This window comes from Balaenoptera physalus, assembly GCF_965194825.1.
Source record: "Balaenoptera physalus genome assembly, chromosome: 21".
Taxonomy (NCBI): domain Eukaryota; kingdom Metazoa; phylum Chordata; class Mammalia; order Artiodactyla; family Balaenopteridae; genus Balaenoptera; species Balaenoptera physalus.
Window position 1 is genome coordinate 9,652,874 of NC_138902.1, and position 16,920 is coordinate 9,669,793.

The following is a 16,920-nucleotide window of genomic DNA, read 5'->3' on the forward strand; positions in this document are numbered from 1 at the left end:
AACTACATAACAGGTACATAAAATAGATAAACAAGGACCTACTGTATAGCACTGTATAATTATCGTACTGTATAATTATACCTACTGTATAATTATATTCAATATCGTATAATAATCTATAATCAAATCTAATCTGCCAAAAAACCCCAAAACCAAACCCTATGCTGTACACCTGAAACTAACACAGTATTGTAAATCACCTCGACTTCCATTATAAAAAGAGCCCAGGACAGTCTCCGTGCAGATGGTGCCAGGACCAGGAAGCCCTGCAGCGCGTCCGCACGCAGGGAGGACCTGGACCAGGCGGTGTGCAGCGGGTGTACAATGATGTTCCAGGAGACAAAGGGTGGAGAGAAGGGGGGTGAGGCCGGCCGGGCCTGCGCGAGGGGAAGACGGCCTCCAATGGGGCGATGGCGTCTGGGCGGCTGAGGCAAGGAAGGACTCAAAGATGAGGCCAAAGGTTTGAGGACGTGGGGTGATAAACAGTGACGTCAAGAAAATACATGTGTTTGAGGAGTTAGGTAGTGAACGTTTTGGGAAACGAAGAATAAACTATTTTCAGTTTTACTAGAAACCCACGTGGCAAGGTTGAGCACATACCTGAAACGTGGAATTGAAGTTCAGAGTGAGGTCGGGACGCGCAGGGTGAATGTGGGGATTACTTTACAGATGCCATCGTGGACGCCGCTGGCCCGGAGAATGAAACCCAGGAGAGGCCCTCGGAAAAGCATGTGCTTCGTCAGGACACAGAAGAAAAGACAGGGGAAGGAGAGTCCTGATTCAAAAGGAAAAAGAGGGAGAGGGAATCCTGACTCCTAAATAGCTGGAAGGAGAGTGGGGAGGATGCCTTGCCTCCAGGAGAGGAGAGGTTCCGGCCTCAGAGACGGTCACTTCAGACAGACGCGGCAGGCTGCGCGGGGACACAAAGGACTGGGTACAAGTTACTGGGGGAGGAGCAAAGAGGGCTCGGCGGGGCTCAGCGGGCATCACTGAGCTCCTGCCACGACCCGCTGTGCCCGCGGGCAGGACAGAGCAGCCCAGGTGCTCCGGGGAACGTGGGCGCTTCCACTGGGTTGCTGGGAGGGGAAGGAGTACGGACGCCAGGGACCAGGCCGGGGGTGGGGACACAGGGACAGGACAGAGCAGGGAAAGAGGGTGCTTTTGAGGAGAGAAAAGCTCGGCTGCTTAGAGTTGAAACCTGGCTGCACGGAGCCACGTTCAGCCCCCAGTGTGCCTCCTTAAGGTAAAGATACAAGCATCAGGGGTGTTAACAGGGCAGGCACTGCAACTCGTCTGGACTTAATGCTCTCCAGGCGTCCTGGGCCTCCTGTTGACTTCAACTCAGAGTACAGTGAGAGAGGGACCTGTTACAGCGCCTCCATTGAATCATGAGCTTGTTTCCCAGTCTTCGACTCATGTTTCTATGCTGCAGTGCTCTCAAGTTTGCTCTTAGGGACCCAAGAGGCAGTGCTGTAGAATGTCACACAGAAACAGTGATGGGTCACGCACGTCCTTGGCAAGGCCATGGCCAGGCCCATTCCGCTCTGACGGGGGAGGGGACGCCGCTCATGCAGCGCGTGTCGGGCCCACAGGGGGCAGGAGGCGGCGCCCGGAGGTGTCAGCGGGGTCGTCTCCTCCACTGAGGTCAACGCGACCCCTGGGGCTATGACTGTGCCTCAGAGTCAGCACCTGGTCTCCACTCCGACTGATCGACTTGGAGGGACGAGCACAATAGCAGGTGCGCGTGAGAGGGAGCGGGATGGAGAGAGGGAGATCGCATGCTCTACCCCCACTGAGAGAAGACCACGGACTTGGAGAACAGAAGCCAGAAAAGCAACAGAACCAGGACCCCTAACGCATCACGCATGAACTACACCAGGGCTGACGGAAGCAGGGCTCCTACCAACCCCAGGCTGCTGTGTCCATATGCTCCCTGAACTCACAACATCCCAGGACTCTCTCACCACTCTGGCCGCTCCTCTAGGTCACCCACCTCCAACCCAGAAACCAAAGGGTGAATGAATGCCTGGCCGGTGGGGCCTCCGGGACTCGGGTGCTATGGCCATGTCCCTTCTGACTGATGCCCGTGCCAGGTCTGCCTTGAAATACTTAGAGCATCACCGAGGCTGTTACTAACCCTACTTGACCACAAGGAAATTGAGGCTTAGGGAGGGTAACTTGCCCCAGATCATAGAGGTGGTGAAACTGGAACCAGAATTCAAAACTCAGCTGTGAGATGGTAAAACCTGTGTTTAGAGGCACCTCTGATGCATTGTCCAAACGGAAATACTTTTGAGAGCAAAAAAGGAAACCCACCAACAGGAATGGCAGGAAATGAACAACGTACAGGGGCTCTGCTGAGCAAGCTGGGTGTGGGGTCACTGTCATGTGCCCTCTCGGCCCCGCAGAGCTGGACAGCTCCAGCCTCATGTGCATTTAGCGAAGAACAAGGCCCAGTCCTACCGGCACTTTCTGAAGTTAACCTGGGTAATAATCCTGCAGCTACTAACACAGGACCATCTTTTAAAACTTCAAAAATGTTTATGCTTACTATAGAGACAAAAGGACAGGAAGGAAGTTGGAGAATGTGCATGGCGCCATGGTCCAGGGAAGCAGGTGGTGGCACAGACAAGTGAGAAGGTGAGCCAGGAGGGAGGCCCGCTGAGTCCACAGCTCGTGGAGGTGAAAGGGAAGGGCAGCCAGTGAGCATCTGCATCCGGTGCTCAACGCATAAGACACCGAGTCCGTTACACTATCCAGCCCAGAGTGAGGGGCACAGACAGGGTCGGGACCAGTGGCTCAGAACAGACTTGGAGTAGATCTGGACCTGAGTTCAAACCCTGACTCCACCGGTGACCCACACAAGTTACTTTTTCCAAGTTTGTTTCCTTACTTGTAAGAATAAGGGGGGCAACGTTCACCTCCCTGGATTCTTGTGAGGATTAAATGAAACAACATAAATACAAGGCTTCTGGCTGGCACACACTAACAGACAAGCAGGTTGGTGGGGAAAACCTCCCTGGGACGGAGCAGATGGGGTGCAGTGAGGTCAGGAGTAACCAGGGGACTCCCGGGTTTCTGGCTTTGGTGACTCAGGGCCACAGATCATGGTGGAGACTGAGAGGCAGGACCAGGCCTGGGGGTGGGGAGAACCGGGGTGATGCTGATGAACTCGGTTTTGCATCAAGTTTGCAGGGCCTAAGGGTCTTCTGAGCGGAGATGTTCACTGGGTAACTGACATGGAAACCAAAGCTCAGGTGAAAGGTCTGGCTTTGAAATACGGGTGTGAGAGTCTGGCATAAAGAGCAGAAGAGATGACCCAGGGAGAGAATACAGAGACCCTAACCTTAACCTAGTCTCTGAGTCTGTGAATGAGCCTCAGGGAGTCGTGAACATTGGGAAATTCTACATGAAACGTCCTCTGTGTGCATTTTCCTGGTCCAAGCTTTTCATAAGTTTTCCATGGAGTCTATGGGCCCCTCAATCCCACCTCAAGGTTACCAACCACCGGTGTAAAATGAGACTCCCCTGGGGAACACGGGTATTCAGGGTCAGGCAGAGACGAAAAACAAGCAGTCATGGAGACAGCAAGTGACCATGACACCAACAAGAGACTCAGAGGCAACTCACAGGGTCAGACGCAGCTGAGGAATCGACTGAGGTAAGAACTGACTCTAGCAGCAGAGGTCACCGTGCTGGGTCAGGAATGAAGGGAGGGGAGGAAGTAGACACGGCAGGTGGCACAAAGCAAGCCTTTATCATCATTTCATGAAAAAGGGAAGGTTTTGCATAAAGGAACTTGCCTGAAAATCCACAAATGAAATTTCACAAGCCCGAGGCTGTTTCAGGGGCACACGTGGAGCCTCTCGGGCACCACACACGGTGCCCAGAGCCCAGCCTCCTGCGTGAGGCTTCTGCCGGCTGGAGAGAGGTCCATTGCTAGGCAGCCTCCTTTGTGTGTGTTACCAGAGAGAATCTTACAGAATAAATGCTCCACGGCAGGACGCCGATGCAAGCACATGTTCAGACGCAAGCAGGGCACCTGCAGACAACAGGAACTGTTACAAAGCTCCAGGTGAGCTGAACGGGTGGTATGTTTGTCAACAGCATTGGCTCCGGGAGAGTCAGACTCAGGGTCACTTACTAGCTGCTGCCCTGGGCAAGTTATTAAGGTCCCTCAGCCTCAGTTTCCCCACCTGTAAAAGGTGAACAGTAACTCAGCTCCAGGCGTGGCTGTGATTATTTAATGAGATGATATATTTAAGCACAGAGGTCAGGGTCTGACATGCCGTCAGCTCAATCAGTGCCGGCTGGTGCCATGTTTACCGTCTAGAGCAGTGCTGTCCAATGGGCGCTCCGCCTGTAATTATATATTTTCTAGTAGCCCAATTAAAAAATCAAAAGAGGATGGGGGTTCCCTGGTGGCGCAGTGGTTGAGAATCTGCCTGCCAATGCAGGGGACACGGGTTCGAGCCCTGGTCTGGGAAGACCCCACATGCCACGGAGCAACTAAGCCCGTGTGCCACAACTACTGAGCCTGAGCGTCTGGAGCCTGTGCTCCGCAACAAGAGAGGCTGCGATAGTGAGAGGCCCGCGCACCACGATGAAGAGTGGCCCCCGCTCGCCGCAACTAGAGAAAGCCCTCGCACAGAAACAAAGACCCAACACAGCCAAAAATAAATAAATAAATAAATAAATAAGTGAAATTCTTAAAAAAAAAAAAAAAATCAAAAGAGGAGTTTGCCCAAGATGATGGAGTAGAAAGACCCTGAGCTCACCCCCTCTCACGAGCACACCAACATCACGACTATCTGCAGAACCATCGATGAAAAAGACCAGAACCTTCAAGAAAAGATCTTCTACAACTAAAGACGTAAAGAAGGAGCCACAACGAGACACGTACTCCAGGTGGGTGACCCACAGGCTGGAGAATAATTGTACTGCAGAGGTTCTCCCACAGGAGTGAGCGTGCTGAGCCCCCGTCAGCCTCCCCAGCCCAGAGTTCCCACACGAGGAAGATGACCCCCAGAGCATTTGACCTTTAAAGGCCAGCAGGGCTCAATTTTGGGAGCCTCACAGGAGTGGGGAAAAGAGAGACTTCACTCTTAAAGGGCACACACAAAATCTCACATGCACCAGGACCCAGGGCAAAAAGCAGTAATTTGATAAGAGCCTGGGCCAGACCTACGTGTTGGTCTTGGAGAATCTCCCAGAGAGGCGGGGGTGGCTACGGATCACCCTGGGCCCATAAATACTGGTGGCAGACGTATTTGGGAACATTCTATTGCGAGAACATTGCTGTTGGTGGCTGCCATCTTGGCTCATGAGCGGCAAGATCTGGTCCCACCCAACAGCCTGTAGGCAGCACTGCTGGGATGCCTCAGGCCAAACAACCAACTGGATGGGGACATAGCCCCACCCATAAGCAGGCTGCCTAAAGACTTCCTGAGCCCACAGCTGACTCTAGACACACCTCTAGACTTGGCCCTGCCCACCAGCGGGCCAAGACCTAACTCCACACACCAGTGGACAGGCACTGACCCTTCGCTCCACGAAGCCAGCACTAGTCTCTAGACCAGACTCACTGGCCAAGAGGCAGACACCAGAAGCAACAAAACTACGATCCCACAGCCTGCAGATCCAGCCCACCCACAGCTCGCCAGACCCTACTGTGGGACAAGCTGGGACCTGGCCCTGCCCACTAGCAGGCCAGCAAAAGCTTCAGGACACCCCGGACCCCAGACCCAACTGTGCCAGCAACTGGCTCCCCCACCACCAATGATTTGAAATGAGTTCTGGGATCCCTGGGCCCTGCAGCCAGACTCCAGGACGTGGCTCTGCCTGCCAGCAATCCAGCACTAGCCCCAGGACCTACGTTCACCTGTCAGTGGGTGCGCAACATCCCTGGAGTCTTTGGTACCCTGACTCCACTCACCAGTGAGCCAGCACTGGCCCCAGGGCCCCCTAGGATTCCTCAAGCAGTCACCTCATGACCAGATCCATCCACACAGCAGCCAGCAGCATCCACACAAGGCAGGGCCTGAGAACCAACCAGGCTGGGGACCAACCAAGCCTCCAAGATGGCGTGCATACTCAGCCCCTACAACAGAAGGGCCGACACAGTCCTCTTAGGGGGCACCCCTAGAGCCTATAGCTTGAGTGACAAGGGGGGAGCGCACTGCTGGGACACATAGGACATCTCCTACAGAAGGCCACTTCTCCAAGGCCGAGAAACATAACTAACCTACCACATACATAAAAATACAAATAACAACTTAGACAAAATGAGGCAGCAGAGGAACATGTTCCAGATGAAGGAACAAGATAAAACCCCAGAAGAAGAGCTAAGTGAAGTGGAGATAGGCAATCTACCCAAGAAAGAGTTCAGGGTAGTGCTCATAAAGACGATCAAAGATCTCTGGAGGAGACTGGATGCACAGAGCAAGAAGTTTAAATTTTTAACAAAAGAGTTAGAAAATATAAAGAACAACCAAACAGAGAAGAATACAATAACTGAAATGAAAAATACTCTAGAAGGAATCAATAGTAGAGTAAATGATACAGAAGAATGGATCAGTGAGCTGGAAGACAGAGTAGCAGAAATCACTGCTGCTGAACAGGAAAAAAGAAAAAAGAATGAAAAGAAATGAGGACAGTTTAAGATACCTCTAGGACAACATCAAATGCACTAATATTCTCATTATAGGGGCCCAGAAGGAGAAGAGAGAGGGAAAGAGCCTGAGAAAATATTTGAAGACATAATAACTGAAAACTTCCCTAACCTGGGAAAGGAAACAGTCACCCAAGTCCAGGAAGCACAGAGAGTTCCATACAGGACGAACCCAAAGAGGAACATACCAGGACACACTGTAATTAAAATGGCAAAAATTAAAGATAAAGAGAGAATATTAAAAGCAGCAATGCAAAAGCAACAAATAACATACAAGGGAAGCCCCATAAGGCTATCAGCTGATTTTTCTGCAGGTCAGAAGGGAGTGGCACGATATATTTAAAGTGATGAAATGGAAAAACCTACAACCAAGAATACTCTACCCAGCAAAGCTCCCATTCAGATTCGATGGAGATATCAAAAGCTTTACAGACAAACAAGAGCTAAAAGAATTCAGCACCACGAAAGCAGTTTTACAACAAATGTTAAAGGAACTCCTCTAGGTGAAAAAGGCCACAACTAGAAACAAGAAAATTACAAAATGGAAAAGGCAAACATACAGTAAAGGTAGGAGATCATCCACACACAAAGCTAGCAAGGTTAAAAGACAAAAGTAGTAAAATCATCTATATCCACAATAACCAGTTAAGGGGTACACAAAACAATTAGATGTAAAATATGATATCAAAAATAGTAATAGGAAAGTACACAAGCAGGGTTTTTAAAATGCATTTGAAATTAAGAGATCAGCAACTTAAAACAATCATGTATATATATATAGGCTGCTATACAAAAGCCTCCTGGTAATAGCAAACCAAAAACCTATAATAGATATACACACAAAAAAGAAAAAAGAATCCAAACATAACACAAAGACAGTCATCAAATCATGAGAAGAGAACAAAAGAAGAAGGGGGGGGAAGACCTAAAAAAAAGAATCCAAAACATTAACAAAATGGCAATAAGAACACACATATTGATAATTACCTTAACTGTAAATGATGGACTAAATGCTCCAACCAAAAGATGTAGGCTGGCTGAATGGATGTAGAAACAAGACCCGTATATATGCTGCCTACAAGAGACTCACTTCAGATCTAGAGACACATACAGATTGAAAGTGAGGGGATGGAAAAAGGTATTCCATGTCAATGGAAATCAAAAAAAAAAAAAAAAAAAAAAGCCAGAGTAGCAGTATTTATATCAGATACAATAGACTTTAAAATAAAGACTGTTATAAGAGACAAAGAAGGACACTACATAATGAGCAAGGGATCAATCCAGGAAGAAAATAAAACAATTGTAACATTGTTACAGTTGTATATGCACCCAACGTATGAGCATCTCAAAATATAAGGCAAATATTAACAGACAAAGGAGAAATTGACAGTAATACAATAATAGCACAGGACTTTAACACACCCCTTACAGCAATGGACAGATCATCCAGACAGAAAATCAATAAGGAAACACGGGCCTTAAATGACACATTAGACCAAATAGGCTTAATGAACATATAGAGGGCTTCCCATCCAAAAGCAGCAGAATACACATTCTTTGCAAGTGCTCAGGGAATGGTTTGCAGGATAGATCTTGTGCTAAGCCACAAAACAAGTCTCGGTAAATTTAAGAAAACTGAAAACATATCAAGCATCTTTTCTGACCACAGTGCTATGAGACTAGTTCTATCAGTTTTTCACAACAAAAGTTCATTACTCCCTTAAATTTAACACTTGGAAGAATACGTTTTGCACCAAAGTGGTTCCTCTTTGACTAGAGAAAAGGAAAAGGTCTGAGAGTCTTTCTCCACTTCCCCTATAAAGACAGGTCTCCTCTGTGTCTCATCTTGCTCTGTCTTTGGTGATCACGCCACAGAGAGTCAAGGCCGTGTTGTCATGGCTGGGGCTCCCCAGGCCGCACGAGGCCCCAGCTGCTGCTTGTCGAGCCCGCAGCACGTGTTCCTCCTCGACGGTCTGGCTGACTTAAGTGCTACTTTTCCTTAGTGGTTCATAGCTGGGCTGTGGCCTTGAGCTTGTCCTTTTCTTGGCTCATAAATATATCTACATCCACCCCATTCCTTTACCATTCTAGCTCACCACTTAGCGGTTTCACTGTCATCTGGTCATTTTTTTCTCTCTATAGCCTGCTGTGGTGAGTTTTCAAAAAGCATCACTAGACTTTTAGTGATACTAGCATACTGTGTATCCCAGGAACCTGTCCACCTTACAGTAATCCTCAGGCTAAAGTAGGAGAGGCTAAAAAACAATCGGAAGTATGGATTTAACTCAGTGATAGATCAGAAAATCATTTCGAAATGTAGTGTGAAAATATGATTGTTAGAGAGGGACAGAGTTCTGGACCTCGTCTGCCTGCTGGGGCGTAACCAGAGGGCTGAAGCTGCAGGGTCCAGTCTGGTAGCCGCTGGCCACCGGTCACTACTGAGCACACGAAATGAGGCTGCTCTGGGCTTAGGTGTGCTAGACAGGTAAATGACCAGAGACTTGGTAGGAGGAAAATTAATGCAAAATACCACATTAATACTTTTATATTCATTATATATTGATATGATCATATTTTGGGTATCTTGGGTAAAATAAAAGATATTAAAATTAATTTCACCTTTTTCTTTTGATTCTTTCCTGATTTTAATTTACTTCTTAAATTTTTTATACAATTTTACACTCCATCTAGTTATTACAAAATATTGGCTCTATTCCCCGTGTTGCATACTACACCCTTGTAGCCTGTCTTACCCCCAATAGTTTGTACCCTCCCTCCCCCTCCCCCCCCCACCCCCGGTAAACACTAGTGTGTTCTCTACATCTGTGAGTCTGCTTCTTTTGTTATATTCACTAGTTTGTTGTATTTTTTAGATTTTAAAATTACCTATTCCACTGTGTAAATCAACATACATTTTTTTATGATCACTTAACTTATAAAGTAACATAGGTTTTTGAAGAGGTAGATTCAAACCCTGCAGAGGAAGAACTTAAGCAAAGAAACGGAAATTATTGTCTTAAGTCAGCACGAGGAGAACAATTCAGCAAACATGAGAAGCCCAAAGTCTTTCAAAGAGCCTGGGGCAACGATTCCAGGAGCAAGAGTCCTTCTGCTGTCACCAGGCTTCAGTCACCCACCACATCTGTGCGTTATGTTCACAACCAGCATGGTGCCCAGAGGCCTGGTTATACCTGGTAAACTCCGACTGAAGGATGTAAGGAGATGAAGGAGCCAGTTCAGAAAGATAAAAGCTCATGCTTCAGTTTGGACGCGTTCCCTCTAGAAGGAAAAACGAGTATCTATCTGGAGAGTGTAGGGTACTGTGAAACCCAGCAGATCTGGGCACTAACTGGTAGTGTGACCTTGCATTTATTACTGAACTTCTCTGATTCTAAGTTTCTCCATCTGTAAAATAGGACAATTGATACCTATTTTGCAGATATATTGTGAAGATGACATATAATGTATGTAAAAGTGCTTTGCGTGGTGTCTGACAAAACAGGTGTTTAATAAATAGCTGCCATTGATGATAATAATAATAAATGAGATACTCATATTTATTTCCGTATCACTATAAAGGCTTAATTCTAAAAGATGCCGCATGCTGCAACTAAAGATCCCGCATGTCACAACAAAGATCCTGCATGCAGCAATGAAGATCCTGCATGCAGCAACTAAGACCCGGCGCAGCCAAATAAATAAATATTTAAAAGAAAAATAAAGGCTTAATTGGAAAAAGGTTTTAATGAAAGGCAGTACAAGGTAAAGGTCACTAAATTGACTTCCTTTTTGAGTCTGTGTATACAAGTTAGATTCATGTTCTCAATCTTTGAAACCCTGAATGGTTTTATCAAATTTAATTTTTCCTGGCTTAATGAAAAATGAAGAGAAATTGATCTTGAATACCTCTCTGTAAGTGACCTTGAAAACTGTGTTGTTTTTTTCCAAATGATAACATTTTATTATAGAAAAAGCATCCCAAATATAGGATTTCATAAACACTGATAAGTGAACAAGTGCAACTTTAAAAGTAAATACAAAGTAAAGAGGCAAAATCTAGAAGCATTTTGCCTTTAAGAGAAAATGTAATGCTCTCCTACAGAGGTGATCCCACCCAGAGCACAAATGTGGCTCCATCTCCTGTGAAGACATCAGGTTTGCTTTCTGAACTATGCGCAGTTTAACAATTTCAAAATGATAGCAAGAAGTGGCACGGAATAAATCACTAAGACCAATTAACTTTCTATTGACTATTACTCAATAAAGGCTCCCCATCACACTTTGACAATTTAAAGCCGAAAACTGTGCTTTTTTAAAACAAAATAGGTATTCATCCATAACAGAATGTGTGTGTGCGTGTGGGGGGTGTGTTAATGTGTGCTTTTCCACATCTGTGTGTGTATATGCTTTAAGCCTGATGTACAAGGAATTCCTCCTCACCCATGGTCCCAAAAGTCCTTCTCAAGTTACCAGGGATTCCTTGAGTCAGGAAGACGTAGCACATCTGAAAAATGATCTCACACTAAAAAATTAGTATTATGACTTTTTTCCTGTTAGTAGTATTTGCATTTTAAGAGTGAATTTCCCTAAAAAAGAAAACTCAAAGAAATATCTCTTAGAATCTAGGAAATGCAAACAGCATTGCTACAAAGATTTTGACACAAAGACTTCATATGCTGGTAGCAGAATATTAGTTGTCTGTGACAATAAGGGGATAGAACTCTTCCTTAATTCCCCTCAAGTGCAGCTCCACGGGTGACTTTTTACTGCAGCTTAAGATCAGTCTGGTTTCAAGTAGGAGATCTGCTTTTGGCCTCACAGCTCCAGGGTAATTGCCACGTGTGTGTGTGTGTGTGTGTGTGTGTGTGTGTGTGTGTGTGTACATGCACGAGCATGGAGACTTCAAGTCAATCAACTGCACCATTAAAATCTCAGTAACACTGAGGGTCCACCTGCCAAATTGGACCTCGCACCTGGCTTGCTTCTGACTGGTGTGAAACGTGGGAACGAGCGGGGAGGCATTCCATGTGCAGGCTCCCAGGCAAGGCGGGCTCCGCTTACCTTTCTTTGGTCTGGGTTTCACTGGCAAGGACTCCTGTTTTTCCATTGCTGCTTCTCTTTCTTTCCATCGGCGGACCTGCTCCTCCCTCATCTTCAAGAACAGGATCTGTTTCTGTTCTTCGCTGAGCTCTGCCAGCAGATCAGGATCTATGTACATCTCCGACAGTATCTGTTTCAGCATCTTTGCAAGGCTGGAGTCTTTTACACCTGTGGCAAAAGTTCTTGAAAATGGCTTCCAGGGCTGCCTTCACCTGGGCTGGCCCTGGGAGGCACCCGCAGACCTTCCCCGAGACTTGAGGGGCTGGGACAGTAATTCAACAAACTGGCTCTGGGTTCCCGGCACCAAGCATCCTGTCCAAAACGCCACTCATGAACCTGCAAAGAGCAACAGCCAAAATGCAGGCCGTGTTAAAAAGTGTTAAAATGTGCAGACATGGGGCCAGGACAGGCTTAGGAATAAAGCTTGGAGGAAATACAGTATCGCTTTTCACTTCATAAGAAAGCTGAAGCAAGCTTTGTTAAGAGTTTGTGTAACCTGTATCCTGTAATTTCCTAAGATACTTTATCAGAAAACAAAACAAAACAAACCAAATCCTAACCTTGCACAGGTCAATCTCAGGGAAACAAAAAAATTAACAGAGGTTTGGCCTTCTCCCAACTAAGCAAACATACTATTACCTCAGAGCCCAACAAACCACCACGTCCATGGCTACGAACAGAGTTAAAGAGACAAAGGCACAGGGAAAAATTAAAAGAAGTTATTTCAAAAGGAAATACTGTTTTTGAGATTTCTCAGAATTACCCACCCAAACCCAAACCAAACCTAAGCCATGCTCAAGGAAGGAAAAAGAAGAAATAAAAATTAGACCACAGTGCCATTTTCCCATTTCTCCTTAAAAGTAGCACTAAATAAACACAATTATGTACTTTCATCTTCACAAAAGGACAATGCAATGTTCAGACAACACACTAGACCATGAAAACAGTGCAGGTGCAGGAGAGAACAGTCATGTACATTTTGGAAGGTCACCAGGTTTTAGGTGTACCTCTTCCAGATAACCTAATTTAATAGGATCTAAATTTACAGACCAGATAAACTGGGGGAGTGGAGGTGACCAGGCTCGTCACAAAGGGTCCTGGCTCTATAAGAGAGCTTCTCAGAGGAAGGAGCCTTGGACCTAAGCACACAGGTTGCTTCATGGGGGTGCCTACCCCACTGCGGTTTCATTCTACTTCACACGTTTCTATTTGGTCTATTTTAAAAAAATATACCAAACCTTCATATTTTTGTAATCAGAAGGAAATAATGTATAGATTTCCATTCTGAAAAAAAAGACGTTTATTTGGTTCCAGTATAATAGGATACACAAAAAAAAGCTTACTTATTTCGACTTTCCAGGATGATCTATGTTCTAAGAAACTGACTAATCCTTTTGTGCTTACAATGCCTCAATAATCCCACCATCTAGCCACGCCCTCTCAAATATCTTTTTCTCCAAACTAAGTTCAAATGCTCTTAAACCTCAGACGAGTCACTTAGCCACACCATGGCTCTCCCAGTTCCATCACCTGGCTGTTCTCTAGCCAGACTGCGATGCTCCTCTCACCCCTGGGAGGCCCCTGCAGCTTCACACTTTCATACTCGTGCATCTGTTTCTCCATTTACACCAGTCTTCCGAGACACGCAAGAGCAACAGCCCAAGAGCCAGGGTACCCAGCGTGGTTTGCATACACAACACATAGTTCGATTCACTAACGAGCCATTGTGTAGCAGGGACCTTTATTGAGGCTACCACGACTCCCGCTAACTGCATCCTGCAATCTGCAGCATTCAACTACCAAAACTCAAATGGAACACAACCGTTAAGAGAAAATTTTAATTAAAGGCACTGTCTGACTTTAACTCAGTCAGCCATGCCCGCCCCAGGCTCCCTGGCTAGCTTTGTATTTTACTTTGAGGTGATCTTCAAAGGCTGTAACGGCCACAGTACTGAAGTTCTGTGATGCTTTCTTGACTCTTGGGTCTCACAGCTTCTCCAGGGGTGGGCCAACTAAATCCACACTAAAGGGAGGTTTCCTGAGGCTGAGCTCTTATCTGTAGGTGTCAGAACCGCAGGAAGAATGCAGGTCCTCAGCTCACTGGACTCCGGTGCTCCAAGACCAAGTGGTAAGAAACCAAAGTGAATGAGTCCTTGACATTCCGGTAAATGTCCTTATGCTGGCACATTCCTTGAGCAGGGGTTGACTTTCACAGAAATTAAACGTGGGGAGGGGAGCAGCCCAGTGAAGCTGGAGGCTTCCACTCTGTTTCCCAGTTTGAATAGGGTGACTCCCAGCAACAGGGACAGTGTGGGTTGAGCCTAAAAACTAAAACCCTGAAAGGGTCAAATCCCCCCCCCTTCCCCACCCAGGGCGCTCCTGGTCACAAGTGCTGACACCTGCCGCGCAGCCACTACCTTGAGCGCTTGACATGCAGTAACTAATGAATCTTCGCCATAATCTTGGAGTTCAGTCCCTCACTATCCCCATTTTATAGAAGATGGAAAGGGGTACGCCGGGCGGTCTGGCTCCAAGTCAGTACAGCAGAGTCTGTGAGCCCAGAATCAGGGCATCATCGGGACGCGGTACCACGGGTGAAGTTTCAGAATGAAAACCAGCAAGTTCTCGCGAGAGCGGAAACGCTGAACCGAAAGCGCACGAGGCAGTGTCCCTCTCGGGGGCAGAAGCCTCACCCCGGCAACTGCAGGTGAGCTCAGGGGAGGCCAGGTATTGAAAAGCCCCCACCCCAGGAAGGACGGCGGGAAATGACCGCCATGCCGGCCCAGGCGTCGATGACGCTGCCCACGGCATTCACCGGGCACTCAGTCTCCTTGACTCCCCCTCCCACTGTCCCTGGGAGCAGCACGGGCGGACCGTGGGGTGCAGGGCTGCTCTGCACCTTGGGGATGACACGTTCAAGCTCTCACAGCTTCACGTTCGTGCTGTTTCGCCTTTTGTAGCAAACATGGATTTTTTTGGCATTAAAGATAACTAGTGGACCTTAAGGGAAAGACACTGGCTTCCCTCTGTCCTCAGAGAAAACTTGGGGACCCAGCTGACAACATTCTTGTGGGGCGAGGCTGCTGAATAATATGCACTGCCTGCCACGCTGAGGCTGTGGACTCCCAGTGGTGTGAACGAACGCCTTCCTCAAACACAGCTCAGGCCGCTCACGGGACGGCCAGCTCTGCCTTGCAGGCTGTGTGTGTGTCGCTGGGCTGTCACTTCACTTCCTTGTAGTCAGTTTCCTCACCGAGAAATGAGCCTGAGCTGTGACTCTTTGTAATCTGAGGTCCAGGCCATATAATCTAGAGGGGAGTTACGGAGACAAGTGGAGCCGGGGTAGAGGAAGCAGAAATGAGGAAATAAACTGACCAGGGTTTCCCCACTTTACCCCGGACAATCAGTGCTGCTGCTGATTCAAACGGTCATGACTTTCCGTGTCTAACACACTGAGGGCAGCAGGCTTCCACTTATGCAAGATCCAGTAAAAAGGAATGCTCGGCTAACTCGGTTTTCTTCTTGTACAGCACTTTTCTTAAAAGACAGAAATGACAAGCAACATGTCCACATCTGCTACTTTTTCCAAAAATAAATTTCTAATGGGTCACAGTTGTGTTTCAGGATGCCTAGAGATGTGGCCTAGCTCTCACACTTTCCAGAGCCACTGTTCTATCTTTTTTTAAATTGTATTTTTAATGGACTGAGACCTTACCCAAAATGCCAGAGATACAGCCAAATCAATAATAAAAATAGTGTGATATGGATGGTATAATTTTAACGATAAGAATATAGTTTGAATTCTAATTCTTTTAAAACAGCCAGCTGTTTTCAGACTTTGTTATCTTACTCAACTTTGTTATTAATCTATCTGCACAAGGGCTCTCTTTGAGGATAAAATGAATTGCCAATGGTGACAGCAATTTGGTAAATTTTGTAAATATACACCGCTCTTCAGAAATTTGAAATCACTGTACACGGATTTACCCAGAAACTCCACTCATGCCAGATCTATGCCCGCATACGCCTTCCACTTACTTCTTAACTCAAAAAAAACCCAAAAAACTGTATCCAAGTCGTTGTTTCTATTAAGCAGGCAGTCAAACGAAGCCCTTTAAGAGGCGAGCAGGCACTAAGTTTAGAAAGAGGGGAGGTCGCCTGCCTTCTTCCTGTGACTTGCGGGGGAAAGACGACGCTGAGCGAACCTGCAGTGACTCGCCGCTGCCTCTCACGCCACCCCGGGGGCGCCCGGCGAACCCGAGGGCGGGGTAAGGTCACCGCCGGGCCGCCTGCGGCCACCCTCCGGGCCCGTCTTCCGGGGGCGGCGCGCCCACCCCGGGCCCCGCACCTTCCCCCCGCGCCCCCGGCGCCCTCGAAAGCGGGAAGCGCGCCCGGTAGGCCGTCCTCCCCCGCCCGCGACTCCCACGCGACCCCACCCCGCCGCCCGCGCGCTCCCTCCCGGGCAGCCCCGCGCGCGCCCCTCGGGGACCCGGCCCGGAGCCGGAGCTGCCCGCGCACCCCGCGGCCCCGCGCGCCCCTCACCACGACCACCGGCCCGGCGCTCGGCGCCGCGGCTCTCCCGCCGGCGCTGCGACACCGGACACCCGACACCGGACACCGCTCCGCCCGCACCTGAGCCCGCCGGGTGGAGGAGCGCGGGGCCCGCCGGCAGGACAAGGACCCGCGGGAACCCCCGCGCTCCCTGGTTCCTCCCGGCCCTTCCCGGCCGCCTCCAGCCTACGCGGGGCTGGGCCGCCCGGGGCCGTCGGGCGCCGAGGGAGGCGAAGGCATGGGCCGAGCACGTCCCCGCCCGCCCCGCCCGTGGTCCAGGCCCGCCCGGGCCGCCCGCACCTGCGGCCGCCGGGGCTCAGCCCTCCGCGCGTGTCCCGCGGGCCGCAGTGGGTCCCGGCCGGGCGCCGGGCGTCCTGGCAGGTGGGGCCCAGGCAGGCGGGCGGGACCTTCTCAGCTGCACGGGCTGAGCTTCTGCTCCGGCGTCGCTGGAGCTCACTTCTTTTTTTTTCTTTCCCTTTTGTTGACCTGAAGTAAATTATCAAACTCTCCGGCGCTTGTCCGTACGGGTGTGGCTTCGTAGGAGGCCAGGACCAAGGAGGAGGAAGGCCGGAGAAGATGAAGACAGCGGAGAGGGGGGA

The 16,920-nt window shown here is 48.6% G+C and overlaps 1 protein-coding gene and 1 long non-coding RNA gene across 9 annotated transcripts in view; one reads left to right on the top strand and one right to left on the bottom strand.

The window, feature by feature from the left end:
• SH2D4A (SH2 domain containing 4A) overlaps positions 1 to 16,908 on the bottom strand; it is a 72,354-nt gene extending 55,446 nt beyond the window's left edge. For 2 of the 8 annotated variants that reach the window (XM_082444258.1, XM_082444253.1), the window contains exons 1-2: positions 16,313 to 16,885; positions 11,732 to 12,106 (exon numbers count right to left, since the gene is read on the bottom strand). In XM_082444258.1, the coding sequence (XP_082300384.1) occupies positions 11,732 to 11,912 (181 nt within the window). In that variant the 5' untranslated portion in view covers positions 11,913 to 12,106; positions 16,313 to 16,885. Of the gene's footprint in view, positions 1 to 600; positions 806 to 11,731; positions 12,107 to 15,145; positions 15,787 to 16,312 lie in introns of those variants that run through there. The other 6 variants (XM_082444256.1, XM_082444255.1, XM_082444254.1 and 3 more) reach the window with 6 other exon arrangements.
• The window catches only part of LOC309651492, a 392,390-nt gene that overhangs the window by 185,970 nt on the left and 189,500 nt on the right, over positions 1 to 16,920 (top strand). The window lies entirely within an intron of this gene.